The sequence below is a fragment of the Sceloporus undulatus genome, chromosome 1 (genome assembly GCF_019175285.1).
Source record: "Sceloporus undulatus isolate JIND9_A2432 ecotype Alabama chromosome 1, SceUnd_v1.1, whole genome shotgun sequence".
NCBI classification, from domain to species: domain Eukaryota; kingdom Metazoa; phylum Chordata; class Lepidosauria; order Squamata; family Phrynosomatidae; genus Sceloporus; species Sceloporus undulatus.
Genome location: NC_056522.1, coordinates 229,950,730 through 229,964,594, shown reverse-complemented (window position 1 = coordinate 229,964,594; position 13,865 = coordinate 229,950,730). Strand labels below are relative to the sequence as shown.

At 39.9% G+C, this 13,865-nt stretch overlaps 1 protein-coding gene across 5 annotated transcripts in view; it reads left to right on the top strand.

Annotated features, from left to right (window-relative positions):
* Window positions 1-1,668: 1,668 nt before the first annotated feature.
* LOC121917764 (histamine N-methyltransferase-like) overlaps window positions 1,669-13,865 on the top strand; it is a 37,692-nt gene continuing 25,495 nt past the window's right edge. The window contains exons 1-5 of one of the 5 annotated variants that reach the window (XM_042443894.1): window positions 1,706-1,754; window positions 3,743-3,919; window positions 5,315-5,461; window positions 8,602-8,685; window positions 8,980-9,032. In XM_042443894.1, coding sequence (XP_042299828.1) covers window positions 3,807-3,919; window positions 5,315-5,461; window positions 8,602-8,685; window positions 8,980-9,032 — 397 coding nt within the window. In that variant the 5' untranslated portion in view covers window positions 1,706-1,754; window positions 3,743-3,806. Of the gene's footprint in view, window positions 1,755-3,742; window positions 3,920-4,954; window positions 4,992-5,314; window positions 5,462-8,598; window positions 8,686-8,979; window positions 9,033-13,865 lie in introns of those variants that run through there. The other 4 variants (XM_042443888.1, XM_042443908.1, XM_042443901.1 and 1 more) reach the window with 4 other exon arrangements.

Sequence of the window (13,865 nt, the reverse complement as noted above, 5' to 3'; positions counted from 1 at the left end):
GTTGTGCGTGACTGCAGTTGTAGCTTTGTCACACAGCAATATTTTCAGATATTTACATCTAAAGCAGTTGACCAAAAATGTTTTCATTCTCCATTCTAATTATGTGCATTAAATTACACAATAATTTATGATGTAATAAAGCATTCTTTATTAATGTGCATGTCTACTCAGAAGTAAGTTTCAACGAGTAGAGATGTCATCCTTCACTAATTTTCTTCTTGAAAGGAGCAATGCATAATTTTAGCAGTTTTTCTTTTGCTACCAGAAAGTTTCCAAAAACTGCTGTTCTCAAAGACTATTTGCAGTTCTAGACTTATTCTGTGCAGAACAATTCTATTTTTCTACACAGAAATGAACAGCCAGAAATACAAACAAATGGGTCCTAGAACAAATCAAGCCTGAAATCTCCCTGGAAGTCAAGATGATAAAGTTGAGGCTGGAGTATTTTGGCCATGTCATGAGAAGGCAAGACTCATTTAATGCCAGTAAAGGTGATGGGATACAGAAAGAGAGGAAAACCACATACTAAGTGGATGGACTCTATTAAGGAGGTCACGAGTGTGAATTTACAGGACCTAAGCAGAGCAGTGGAGGATAGGGAGTCTTGGAGATGTCCTTATCAACTGGGTCACCATGAGTGGGGATTGACTCAAAGGCATTTAAAAACAACAAAAAACTGTCAGGAGTTATATAATAATGATGAAACCAGAAGTGGATTGAGTCAGAGGTAAAAGTAAGTAAGACCACTGCCTGCTTGCCTGCTTGCTTTTTGCCTGGCATCTTATCTTCACATGCTTCCATTTCATCTCTATGTTCCTCTTCCTTCCCACATGGCCATGGGTAAGGGAGAGATCATGCCTACTGACGACCAAACTATTCACTTTCAGGGACTTAAAAAACCAAACAAATGCTATATGAGATCTAGCTTGACTCTGAGGGCTACAGGCTGCTTGCTCCTGGATTAAACAATTATAAGGAATACTTTAATAAGAAAAATTATAATGAAATGAGTTTGTTCCCCAAAGAAATCAGAAATTGTAATATTTGCAACAGTCAGAGAAGCAGAAGTGCGAGGAGCTAACAGTATATTGCTATTCATGGAGATCTGGAGAGGTGCCCATGATAACACCAAAGACTAGGCCCAAGTGGCATGGTAACCATGGAGATCCTAAAGTAAATTACATTGAGAAACAGCTTGGCATCTACATGGGACGAAAGATGCTGTTGGGTGTTTGTGTGACTGCTGTAGTGGAGTCTTAACAGATGTAGATCTGTGAGGCTCCTTTAATCTCAAGAGTTTCTTTAGTACTTCTGTAACTGCTTGGGTGTTCTGATGTGTGCATTCCTGCCCCCGCTTTTTTAGCATGGACGACAATATTTTACACAGTGAAATAATAACAACAACAATATAATGATTTGAAAGTAAGTACTCCTGTTTTTAAATAAAATGCCTGCAGCTAGATTCTCTGCATACAGTGAGAGCCATTTCAGATTTAAACCAGTGAAAATGAAGGCAGAGGGATAGCTCTGATGACTTTTAAATTCATTCAAGGCTGATCCATCTGCCAGGGATTTCTCTCTCTTCTTTCTGGAGCAGGAATGTGCACTGCTTGCCAAGACACTGATTTGGTGGGTGGAGATAGATTTAGCCTGTAAAAATGTACTTTGCTTAACTACGAATCCATTTCCTGAACCCTGTTACAACACTCCCACAGATCAAAACTAGCACTTCCTCAAAGCAGAGACATTTACATGTAAGTATTAATGTTTTCAAATTATGTCCTGGGAAGGAAAAATAGAAATCATCTGTCGCTATTTGAAATCAATAGTCTTACACTGTAACTTTTCCCCACCCTTGTATTTTGATTTAAAGTTCCCTGACAGAGCAATCCAGGTCATGTTTACACAGAAGTAAGTCCCTCTATGTTCAATGGCGCTTGCTCCTTGATAAACATACAGAGGATTGCAGGCCAAACAGGCTGTTTTCAAATACGATTTTATCCACAAAGGAAGGCTGTGTATGAGCATGGCTAATCGAAGGTCTGATTCTGTGATGAACAAAATCGAGCAGTTCCATTTATGTTATTGCAAAAAGATTTAAAAGCAGAACTGGCCCTTTTGTTTAGAAGAATTCCTAGACAAAGTAAACAGTATGCACTGCAATTATATATTTGTTGTGAATAGACTTCACTGAACTCAGAGAGGCTTACATCTATGCACATCTATTTGCAGGTCTAAACTGCACAAAATCCCATAGTATAGCGCTTGGAAAAGTTTTATTTTTGAACTAAACCTTCTCAAATTATGCTGGCTGGAAGGTAGAGACAATCCCCCCCCCCCCAACCCCCCCCCATCCCCTCCTTCGCATATTTGGATCAGCAATGTGTGACTTACATTACACTGCCATCCATGTTATATTGGAATGCTAGTGAAAAAGTCATCTATATTCTCATGGGAAGAATATTTGATGCACATTGTAGCTAAAACAGAGAAATAAAAGCCACTGTTAGGTCTATAAATACAATTATTACACACAATCCAGCATATATTTACTCAGGAATAAGTTCCAGTGTATTCACTGGACTGGTACCAAAGCTTTAATATTTTATTACAGGAAATTGGGAGAGCTCAATGTTTTTTTCAGATGTAAATGACCAAAGAACGTAAAACATCTCAAATGCCAAGTGGTTTGAATTTTCCAGTTTTCTCCACAATACAAAGGGGGTTGGTTGGTTTGAGCAAAAGAATGTGTAAACTCTGGCAGTACCAGTCCTGAGAGCTGTGCTGAATATTTCAGTCCTGTTTACAGTTACCATTATCACATTTGTTTCTGATGTTGGTTCCACTGTTTTTAACTGGAGTTTATCCTCCATTTTTGATCTTACAAAGAAATTCCAACATTTTAAGCAAATTATGTAATGCGTGAATGCATCCTGTACAGTTTTGGAAGTGCTGGTGAAAATGTGAAACCTCTCTATTGTAGCCTCTACTCCACACAGTAAAGCTCAAGGAGGTCATGTACACCTTTTGACCCTTCAAGCTCACTGCATGATCAGTTAATCTGGAAAGAGGGACCACAAAAATGAGGTTTATCAGTGGAATGTCAGATACATGGCACTTGGTTTGTCTTTGGCTATGTGGACTACAAAGTCCATACTTAGCAAGGAGAAAGAATAAACTATGTGAACTCAAGATATACATTTATCCAGTCTAAACACCATCAGTGACTACAAAAAGTAAATGTCAGTTATATTACTAGTGAAAAGTCAATTCTAGTAGCCGCTCTCTTCCTCTAAACTAAGCAATCACCACAGATTTCCAATTATCCCTTGACCCATTTGTATGAATGCTGACAGCCAGGTTGTCGATAAACCTCTGCACACATTGGGAGGTTGCAGAGTAGGGAATAATTTTGTGCTTATTCATTGCAGTGTCTTTGGGTGTTGTTTAAATTCTGTTGGAAATCTTGCCTATGAAAATAGGGAAATTGAAAGGTGGGATCTTTCCAGTTAATAATAAACGCTGCTGTAATAACATTGAGTGCTGCTTTCTGTGAAATTCTAACCTCGGTGCTGGCAAGGGGAATATTGTTTCAGGAAAATTCTTACACATCAATTGGAGGTGTTAGACAAGTAGAGAAGATGATGACTGAGAGGCTGGGTGAAGAAAGAACCCAGGAGGAAGAAAAAACGTAGGAAAAACTCAGTCAGAGCCTAAATGAACACATGTATTCTGTCAACAGAAAACACAGCAAAAGAAGGACCGCTTGGAAGCAGATTGTAGTGTATACTAGATGGAAAAGCATAATGGATGTAAAAGGGAGAGAGCTGATGGTTGTCAGGGCCATGGACTGGATGAAAACAATTGGAAAGGAAAGTGGGAAAGATTTAGAGATGAAGAGAGCTGCGCACTGTTGGTGGTGAGTAGATAGACAAGGGCTGAGTGTAGAACCAGAGGCCAGAAGAAAGCTGAAGAAGCAGTTGTGATACAAAGTGATTTTCCCATATTAACTTGAATTAATCAAACAGTCAAATATTTTTATAGAAGTAACTAGCTATTTGTTAAAAAATATTTTATAACTATATGAGTATAAGTAAAATTTGGAGTAAGTGCTTCTCTAAATCATTGTTTAATATATAGCAAGAGTAACATCTTTAGGAAGAAGACTGCCCCAATTTTTATTTAATAGAGTCCATTTTTTACAAGTTCCCAAAGAGGGGTTAGGATCAAGTTAAAGTAAAACAGAATACTAGCTTAATAAAAAGAACCATGCACTCCCACCCCCAGCCATCTTAATATCACCTTGAAGGTTCAGTGAAATTAGCCATTGAAATAATTTCTGATAGGAATTGCTTATATTGTTCTAATTTAAAACAGTGCCTATATTTACAAAGGCACAGTACTCCAAGCTTTCTGCTGACTGGTAAAAAAAAAGAACACAGCCATTTTCTGCAGTCAAGATCTCAGTGCAAAGTCTGATAAAAATACTGATATGCTATTTTGACAAGTGCTTTCCCATTATGTCTACTTGCATAATATTGTTTGGAAGTTATATATATCTAAGCAGCTCACATTGACCTAAGAGAACTACTAGCACTATGCTATATCATGATATTTCCTTTTCTGTGTTTTGTAACACCAGGGTGACCAGATGTCCTCCTTTTCTAGGAATGTCCTACATTTCAACCTTCTGTCCAGGAAGATTTTTAAAATGTCCTCCATTTTGAGCATGACAGAAGCATGAAATTACATTTACCGTATATATTCGACTATAAGTCGGCCTCATGTATAAGTCGAGGGCAAGTTTTGGAGCCAAAATTATGGATTTTGATATGCCCCATGGAGAAGTCAAGGGTAAAACATAGGGCCATGTAAGAAAGGATCTAAAGGATGAAGCAAAAGAAAGCAATGCCAAAGAACATGCAAAATTCCAGAAGGCATAACTGTTTGTACTCATCATAAAAGCTGGATAGATGAGAGAATAGAGGAAGGTCAGTGCATCCAAGATACATTATACTTTGCCTTTCACCAATGCATGGTTTCTTTTTTAAAATAAGAGTTAAAGAACAGTATTAACATTGACCCATGGATAAGTCGACCTCTGTTTTTGGGGTCAATTTTTTGACTAAAATTTCTAGACTTATACATGAGTATATACAGTATATTAGTATTTTAGCTTTTATTTTATGTCCTTCATTTTTCTTAAATGTCCTGCATTTTGTGGTATGTTGTCCTTTGCAGTTATGACATTTAGTCATCCTATGAAACATACCCATATTATGCCCAAATAACATTAGTTTTGTTATTTCATTAGTGGTTTGGAATCAGCCATGACTATGAGGAGCTTGCTCTCTGATCACAGCCACTATGTTGAATCTTTTCGTCTGTTCCTTGAGAATTCAACAGAACATCAGTGCATGATGGAATTCATTCAGAAGAAGCTGCCAGGCATAATATCCAGGTAAAAGCACCCAAAAGACCAACATTTGATTCACTCTGTGAATATGACAGGTGTTTGTGTGTGTTTATGTGGACAACAGAGCTATTTCGCAAGAACGTCTGCAGAATAACACACCGTTGTTTTCAGCTCTTTTCCTTTTTTTCTTTCTGTGGTAGTAGCTACTGCAAATATGAATGATCAGACAGTCAGGTTCCAGAAAAATAAAAATAAAAACCCTTCTCTTTGAATAGATTTACTTGGCAGAAGACAGATCTCAAAGTTTCTTCACAAGGAAATAATGCTCAGGTGGAATAAATGTTGTAATTAACTGCTGTCAAGTGGACTTTGACATATGAATGAGAGACTTCCAAGTCACCCTATCATCATCAGTCTTGCTCAGGTCTTCCTGTGGCTTCCTTGGTTGAGTCTATCCACCAGTAATATGGTATTTTTTCCAACTTTCATCTGCCTTATCAAGCATTATTGTCTTTTAAAGTGAGTCACATATTCTCATGATATGGCCAAAGTATGACACTCTCAGTTCAGTCATTGTGGTTTCTAGAGATTGCTGAGGTCTGATTTGCTCTAGGACCCATTTATTTGTCTTTTTAGCAGTCCACATTATCCATAGAACTCTTCTTCAGCAGCACTTTTCAAGTGAGCTAATTTCCTTCCTATCACCTTTCTTCATGCCCAGTTTTCACAACCATCCATAGAAACTGGAAATATAATAGCAAGAACAATCCTACTTTAGTATTCAGTTATATATCTTGACACTTCTGGATCTTGTATAGTTCCTTCATAGCTGTCCTTCCAATTCCTAGGTTTTTGTTTTATTTTGTTTTGGTTTTTGGTTTCTTGACTGCAGGCTCCATTTTTGTTAATTACTGAGCCAAGGTAATGGAAAAATTTAAGTATTTCAGCATATTCATTTTTTTCAAATTATGTAACTTATGTGTGGACTTGTGTTTTCTTAATATTGAAATGTAAACCTGCCTTTGGATTTTCTTCCTTGACTTTTTGCAGTAAACACTCCAAGTCTTTCCTATTTTCATCTAGAAGTATGGTGTCCTCTGCATATCCTATTCTGTTGCTGTTCCTTCCTGCAAAGTTCATGTCTCCTTGTTCTGAGTGTAATCCTGCGTAATCTCTATGATATATTCAGCCTACAAATGAAACAGACAGGGTGATAAAATGCAGCCTTGCCAATTGGAAACCATTCTGTTTTTCCATATTTTGTCTTGATAGTGCCTCTTGTCCTGAATATAGGTTACACATCAGGACAATCAAATGTTGTGGGACATCCATTTCTTTAAGAGTGACCCAAAGTTTTTCAAGATCTACACAGTTAAAGGCCCAGCTATTATCTATAAAACACAGGCTTATTTCCTTCTGAAATTCATTGGTGCACTCCTTGAATGAATTCAAGGAATTGAAGGAACTCAAGGTGCATTCCTTGAATGAATTCCACTATGTAATATGTTTGCAATATGATCCCTAATGTCTCGTCCTTTCCTGAAAGCAGCTTGGACATCTAGTATTTCTCACTCCATATGTGGTCAAAGTCTTTTTTTTTTTTTTTTTTTTGAGGGGGGGTAGAATTCTGAACATGACTTTGCTTGCATGGGAGATCAATGCAATGATCCTGTGGCTACTGTAGTCCCTCATATCCCCTTTCTTGAGGACTGGAAAGTATATTGAGTATTTTCAATCTGTCAGCCATTGTTTAGTTTTCCATTGTTTTGTTGACAGATTTCAATTAGAAATAGAATAGATTCTGTCTCCATAGTTTGAAAGCAGCACTTTTGGTAAGCCAACTGTTCCAGGGAATTTATTTTTTCCAAGTGTTCTGAATGTACCTTCCACTTCACTTTCTAAAACTGTAGGTTAATCTTCAAATAGTTCTTCAGTGAATGAATTCTAATGCCTTTATATTACTTCATGGTCATGAAATGTACACCCCTGCTGTTTGCATAACATCATCACTCTTGGTTTACATTTCTCTTTGATTTCTCAGAACTTGTGGAAGAGGTTGCTTGGGTTTTTTTGTTGTTATTTTTTATTCCTCTGAATTGATAACTGTAGTAGTTCTCTTTGTTGCTGCACACAAGTTACTGTACAGTTGCATTCCAGGTTCTAACACTATTTCTGTTCCCTTTTACTTTTGCTTCTCATCAGTGGTGTACACCTGGCATGGATCATTTTAAACCTCCAAAATATTTTCAGTAATAATATTAAAATACAACAAATAATGATGTTTCTGTCACTGTCACTGCTACTACCTGACTCTTTGGGGCACTGGTGAAGTGACAGGCTATCAGCAGGGGTGACAGGGTCAGCTCCATGTTGGATTGTTTCACCAAAGGGTTTTCATGGTAAAAGACATTCAAACAAGGTTTACCATTCCTCCTTCTGTGCAGTACTAACAAGTGTTAACTATGGTGCCATTCTGAAATCCTTCACCAGTGTCACCCTCCACTACTCCTGCTGCCCAGGAGTTGTTTGGTACATTTGTTCTGGCTCCTCAGCAAAAGTCTGCCTGACATAGGAGACCATACCGCCAGCATAGTTTCTTGCCTCACAGAAGCACACAGTCTCATTATTCCAGAAAGGTATTGCCATGATGGGGCTTGGCACATATTTTTGTGCAAATAAGCAGCAGCAAGAAATCATGTCATTCATTATTGCTTGGGTTTTATAAGACATTTGATAATGTAGTTATTAAATTCATTGGTTTTCTCTTTTGTACACAGTTTAAGTAGTGCTTATTTTTTCATTTATTTATGTCCTTTGTAGGTCCTTCCTATATTGTCTTAATGTATCAACATGGAAAAGCTAAAGAAACCTATTGGCAGCATGTTGACCTAGGGACTGAATATCCTTGCCAGAACTGATTAGTGGTAAGAATCATGAAGCCCTTCAGTTGCTGGATTCCAACAACCTCCAGCTTTCATTATCTTTGGCTCCCAGTGCTAGGACTGGTAATCCAACAATGTCTGGAGGGCTGCTTGATTCACACCCCTTTTCTATAGTTCTATATAAAATTGGCTGAGATGAGGTAGGCAAGGTAGAAGTGGCTTTCTTTTTACCTCTCCACATGATATCATAGCACTTCTGTTTAAGAGGGAGATGGTTTAAAACCATGCCTTTTTTTCTAGCAGATTTTTCCAGCATGACAAAAGGCACAGTATTACGACTGTCTCCCCTGGGAACAAAACAGAAGTGCTTCGAGGGCATATGGAGAGGTAAAAAGAAAGTCACTTCTTTACCACTGCTTTGCGGCTTACTTTTGTAACATGATAAGTCTCTGAATGGCAACGATTTACATATATATGAGGATATGAGTGCAATTAGGAATACCACTGAGATGTGCCATTAGACATCTTTCATGTTTGCCAATACAACCTACCAAGATTCAAGCTTGCAACTCTTTGCATAGGGCCTTTATAAGTCTAGCCTGGGATCATTTTATTTGGCAAAGAAAAACGTTTTGATTACCACCAGACTGTTTTAACAAATGTAATATCTTTTTCTCTTAGTATAGGTGATGGAAAATCCCAAATAAATGTGTTAAGTGTTGGGGGTGGTTCAGGTGAGTAAAAATATATGAAACAATATATTCAATAATTTGAATTGTATTTTATTAGTATGGATATTATATACTGTAATTCAGTCAGTTTACCACTCATTTTCTCAGTGAGAACAAAGAAGAAATTGCAAGTAAAGTAGCCAGTAACAGAACTGCCTACAATATGTATGGCTGATTGGGAAAACAAATACATAGAATTAAATACAACACAGTTTTATATGGGCTGAAATTAATGACCTTGGAGTACATAATCCTGTGTAGGACTGGGATGTTATTTTTTAAAATGAGGTCCATCTGTGATCCCATATTTCCTGTCCTGTCCTGCAGATATTATAATACTTTAATTTATCTATAAGAACAATATCTGATATCTAAAGCACATTGACATAAACTGAGTGATTTGGGTGCTGGACTAGGACTCTGAGAGACCAGGATTCGGATCCCAGCACAGCCATATAGATTCACACCAAGGGTGACCTTGGGTAAGTCATATACTTTCAGCCTAAGAGGAGGACAGTGGCAAACTTTTGAATAAATCTTACCGAGAAAACTCTAAGATAGAATGGCTATAAGCCAAAGTAGGCTTGAAGGTACATAACATAACAACATCTGAATCAATGGAACTTCTGTAAATGTTCCTTTACCACTGACTGACTTGTTTAATGGGTCTGCTCTAACTGGGATTAGCAACTGAAATTAGCCCATAATGGCATAGTTTCAAAATGGAGCAACTGAACAGCCATCTGCCATGTGCCCTGGTAGTGCAGTGTTTAAATGCCAGTACTGCAGCCACTCACTCACAAACCACAAGGTTGTGAGTTCAGTCCCAGCCAGGGGCTCAGGGTCAACTCAGCCTTGCATCCTTCCAAAGTCACTAAAATGAGTACCCAGCTTGTTGGGGCAATGAGCTTACAGTTGTAAATGGCTTAGAGACTGCTTAGTGTGGTATGAAGCAGTATATGAGACCGTGTGCTCATTGCTGAAGGGGCGGAGCTTCTGTGAGTCACATCTGTGAGTCACAAGGGGGCGGAGCTAGCAGACTAGCTTTATATACCAACTTCCAGAGCCTTCCAGAGCAGTCCAGCCAGAGAGAGGAGAAGGAGAGGAGCTGCTTGGCAGCCATTTTGAGACCGTGTGCTTGAGACCGTGTGCTCATTGCTGAAGGGGCGGAGCTTCTGTGAGTCACATCTGTGAGTCACAAGGGGCGGAGCTAGCAGACTAGCTTTATATACCAACTTCCAGAGCCTTCCAGAGCAGTCCGGCCAGAGAGAGGAGAATTTTAGTTTTCTTTAACTCAACAACTCTACTCAAGTGGCATCAGGTTAGAATCAGATATTGAAACAGAACCTTCCCTTTAAGTGTAAGATAGCAGCCAGTACATTCCTTTAAAGAAGAATTCCCAGTAGATTGACTGTTATATTCATTACTAAAGACTTTGCAGTATGGACAACGAGGGATCTGCTGCAGTCACCTGCAACTCTTGTGGGATGTTTCTCTTCTTGCCTACAGAAGTCGAGAACTTCACATGCACCAAGTGCAAGTTGGTAGCACTCTTGGAAGAGAAAGTGCAGCAGCTGGAGTCCAGAGTAGCTACACTTCAGCATATTAGGGAACAAGAGAATTTCCTGGACACAATAGAACTAACGATCTTGGATGAGTACCACGCAGAGGAAGATGCTACGGTGGAAGAGATCACTTGCCAAACAGAGGAGGCAGACAGCTGGAGGAATGTCACAAAGAGAAGTAAGCCAAGAAGGAATTGTTCAGGGAGCTTGCAGCTAAAGAATTGATTCGAAGCTCTTTCCCTTATCAAGGAGGATGAAGAAGAGCAGCATGGACAGATTCAGGGACAGAGCAGGGGAGCCTGAGAGTCCCACCCGAGGGAACAGTCGCTGCTAAGCCTCGGAAGAGGCGTGTGGTCGTAGTGGGGGACTCCTTGCTGAGGGGTACAGAAGCAGTGATTTGTAGGCCTGACAAGATGTCTCGAGAGGTGTGTTGTCTTCCAGGTGCAAAGATCTGGGATGTGACAGAGAGGCTGACAAGACTGGTCAAGCCTACTGACAAATACCCCTTCCTTTTGGTCCACGTGGGAACTAATGATACGGCAAGACACAGCCTGCAGAACATCAAAAGGGATTACGAGGCGCTTGGTAGGAAGCTGAAAGGAATGGATGTACAGGTTGTCATCTCGTCTCTTCTGCCAGTTGAAGGGCATGGTCCAGGAAGGGAGAGGAAAATCGCGGATGTGAACAACTGGCTTCGCAGATGGTGCCGCCGAGAAGGATTTGGATTCTTTGATCATGGGCTGCGGTTCCATGAGGAGGGACTTCTTGCAACAGACGGGTTGCATCTCACGCCAGTTGGAAGAAATGTTTTTGCCAACAGTCTCAAGAACTTGATCAGGAGGACTTTAAACTGAGTTCCGAGGGGAAGGGAGACAATATTAAGGAAGGCGAAAGGGATGGCGAAAATAGTCAAACTGACATAGAGGAAACAAGGCAAACAGTGCAAGGACCCAACAGTGGGAGGCCAAAAAACTTGCACAGGCAGCAAGTAAAAGGGAACCATGGTCTGCGATGTCTCTACACTAATGCACAGAGCATGGGAAATAAGCAAGATGAACTCGAACTCCTAGTACAACAAAGCAAATATGATATAATAGGCATCACTGAAACCTGGTGGGATGAGTCTCATGATTGGAATGTGGAAATAGAGGGGTATAACCTTATTAAGAGAAATAGGCCAAACAGGAAAGGAGGAGGAATAGCACTATATGTCAGAGATATTTACACCAGTGAAGAGATCCTGGACATCAATCATGGAAGCCAGGTGGAGAGCATCTGGATAAGAATCAAAGGGGAAGGAAACAACAAGGATGTTACGGTGGGAGTCTACTACAGACCCCCAAGTCGGAGGAATTGGATGATATCTTTCTAGAACAGATGACCACACAGTCAGAAAAGAGAGATGTAGTAGTGATGGGCGACTTCAACTATCCTGATATTTGCTGGAAGTCCAACTCAGCAAAATCCTCAAGGCCTAGCAAATTCCTCACTTGCCTAGAAGACAATTTCATGGTCCAAAAGGTGGAAGAGGCAACAAGGGGGTCAGCTATTTTAGATCTGATCCTAACCAACAAGGATGACTTGGTTAATGGGGTGCAAGTAGTGGGATCATTAGTTGGAAGTGACCATGTTCTCCTGGAGTTTGTTATACAGTGGAAAGGAGAAGCCAGGCAGAGTCAGACACGCATCCTAGACTTTAGGAGAGCGGATTTCAGTAAACTTAGAGAAGTATTGAGGGCGATTCCATGGTCAGAAATACTAAAAGATAAAGGCGTTCAGGACGGATGGGAGTTTCTCAAAAGTGAGATACTGAAGGCACAATTTCAAACAGTTCCAGTGAGAAAGAAAAACGGGAGGTGTCTCAAGAAACCAGGATGGATGACTAAGGAACTTTCAACCGAGCTAAGTTTGAAACGGAACATTTATAAGAAATGGAAAAAGGGGGAAATCACAAAAAAGGAATTCAAAGAAATAGCAGGCATGTGTAGGGGTAAAGTCAGAAAAGCTAAAGTGCAGAATGAACTCAGGCTTGCTAGAGAGGTTAAGAACAACAAAAAGGACTTTTTTGGATATGTCCGCAGCAAAAGGAAGAAGAAGGAAACGGTAGGGCCACTCCGTGGAGAAGATGGCAAAATGCTAACAGAAGACAGAGGAAAGGCAGAATTACTCAACACCTTCTTTGCCTCAGTCTTCTCAGAAAAGGCAAAGGGTGCTCAACCTGAGGATAATGGAGCAGAGGACAGAATAGGGGAATTTCAGCACAGAATAAGTAAAGAGATAGTAGAGGAACACCTTATTAAACTAAATGAATTTAAGTCTCCGGGACCAGATGAACTCCATCCAAGGGTATTAAAAGAACTGGCAAATGTAATATCGGAGCCATTGGCAATAATCTTTGAAAACTCCTGCAAAACAGGAGAGATCCCAGCAGACTGGCGGAGGGCAAACATTGTCCCCATCTTCAAAAGGGGGAAAAAAGAGGATCCCAACAATTATCGTCCAGTTAGACTGACATCAATACCAGGAAAGATTCTGGAGCAGATCATTAAACAGAGAGTCTGTGAACATCTAGAAGGCAATGCCATAATCACAAAAAGTCAACATGGGTTTCAGAGAAACAAGTCATGCCAGACAAACCTAATCTCTTTCTTTGATAAAATTACCAGCTTGGTAGATGAAGGGAATGCTGTGGATATAGTATATCTTGATTTCACTAAGGCCTTTGACAAGGTTTCCCATGACATACTTGCAAACAAGCTTGTAAAATGTGGGCTAGACAAAGGAACTGTTACATGGATCTGTAATTGGTTGACCGGCCGAAGCCAAAGGGTGCTCAACAATGGCTCCTTTTCATCCTGGAGAGAAGTGACCAGTGGGGTCCCACAGGGCTCTGTCCTGGGCCCAGTGCTATTCAACATCTTTATCAATGACCTGGATGACAAAATTGGGAGCATATTTATCAAATTTGCAGATGACACCAAATTAGGGGGAATAGCTAATACCCCAGAGGACAGGATTGAATAGACTTGAAAGCTGGGCCAAAGCTAACAAAATGAAATTCAACACGGAGAAATGTAAGGTATTGCACTTAGGGCGGAAAAATAAAATGCACAGATATAGGATGGGTGACACCTGGCTGAATGAAACTACGTGTGAAAGGGATCTAGGAGTCCAAGTAGACTACAAGTTGAACATGAGTGAACAGTGTGATGCGGCAGCTAAAAAGGCCAATGCTATTTTAGGCTGCATCAATAGAAGTATAGTGTCTAGA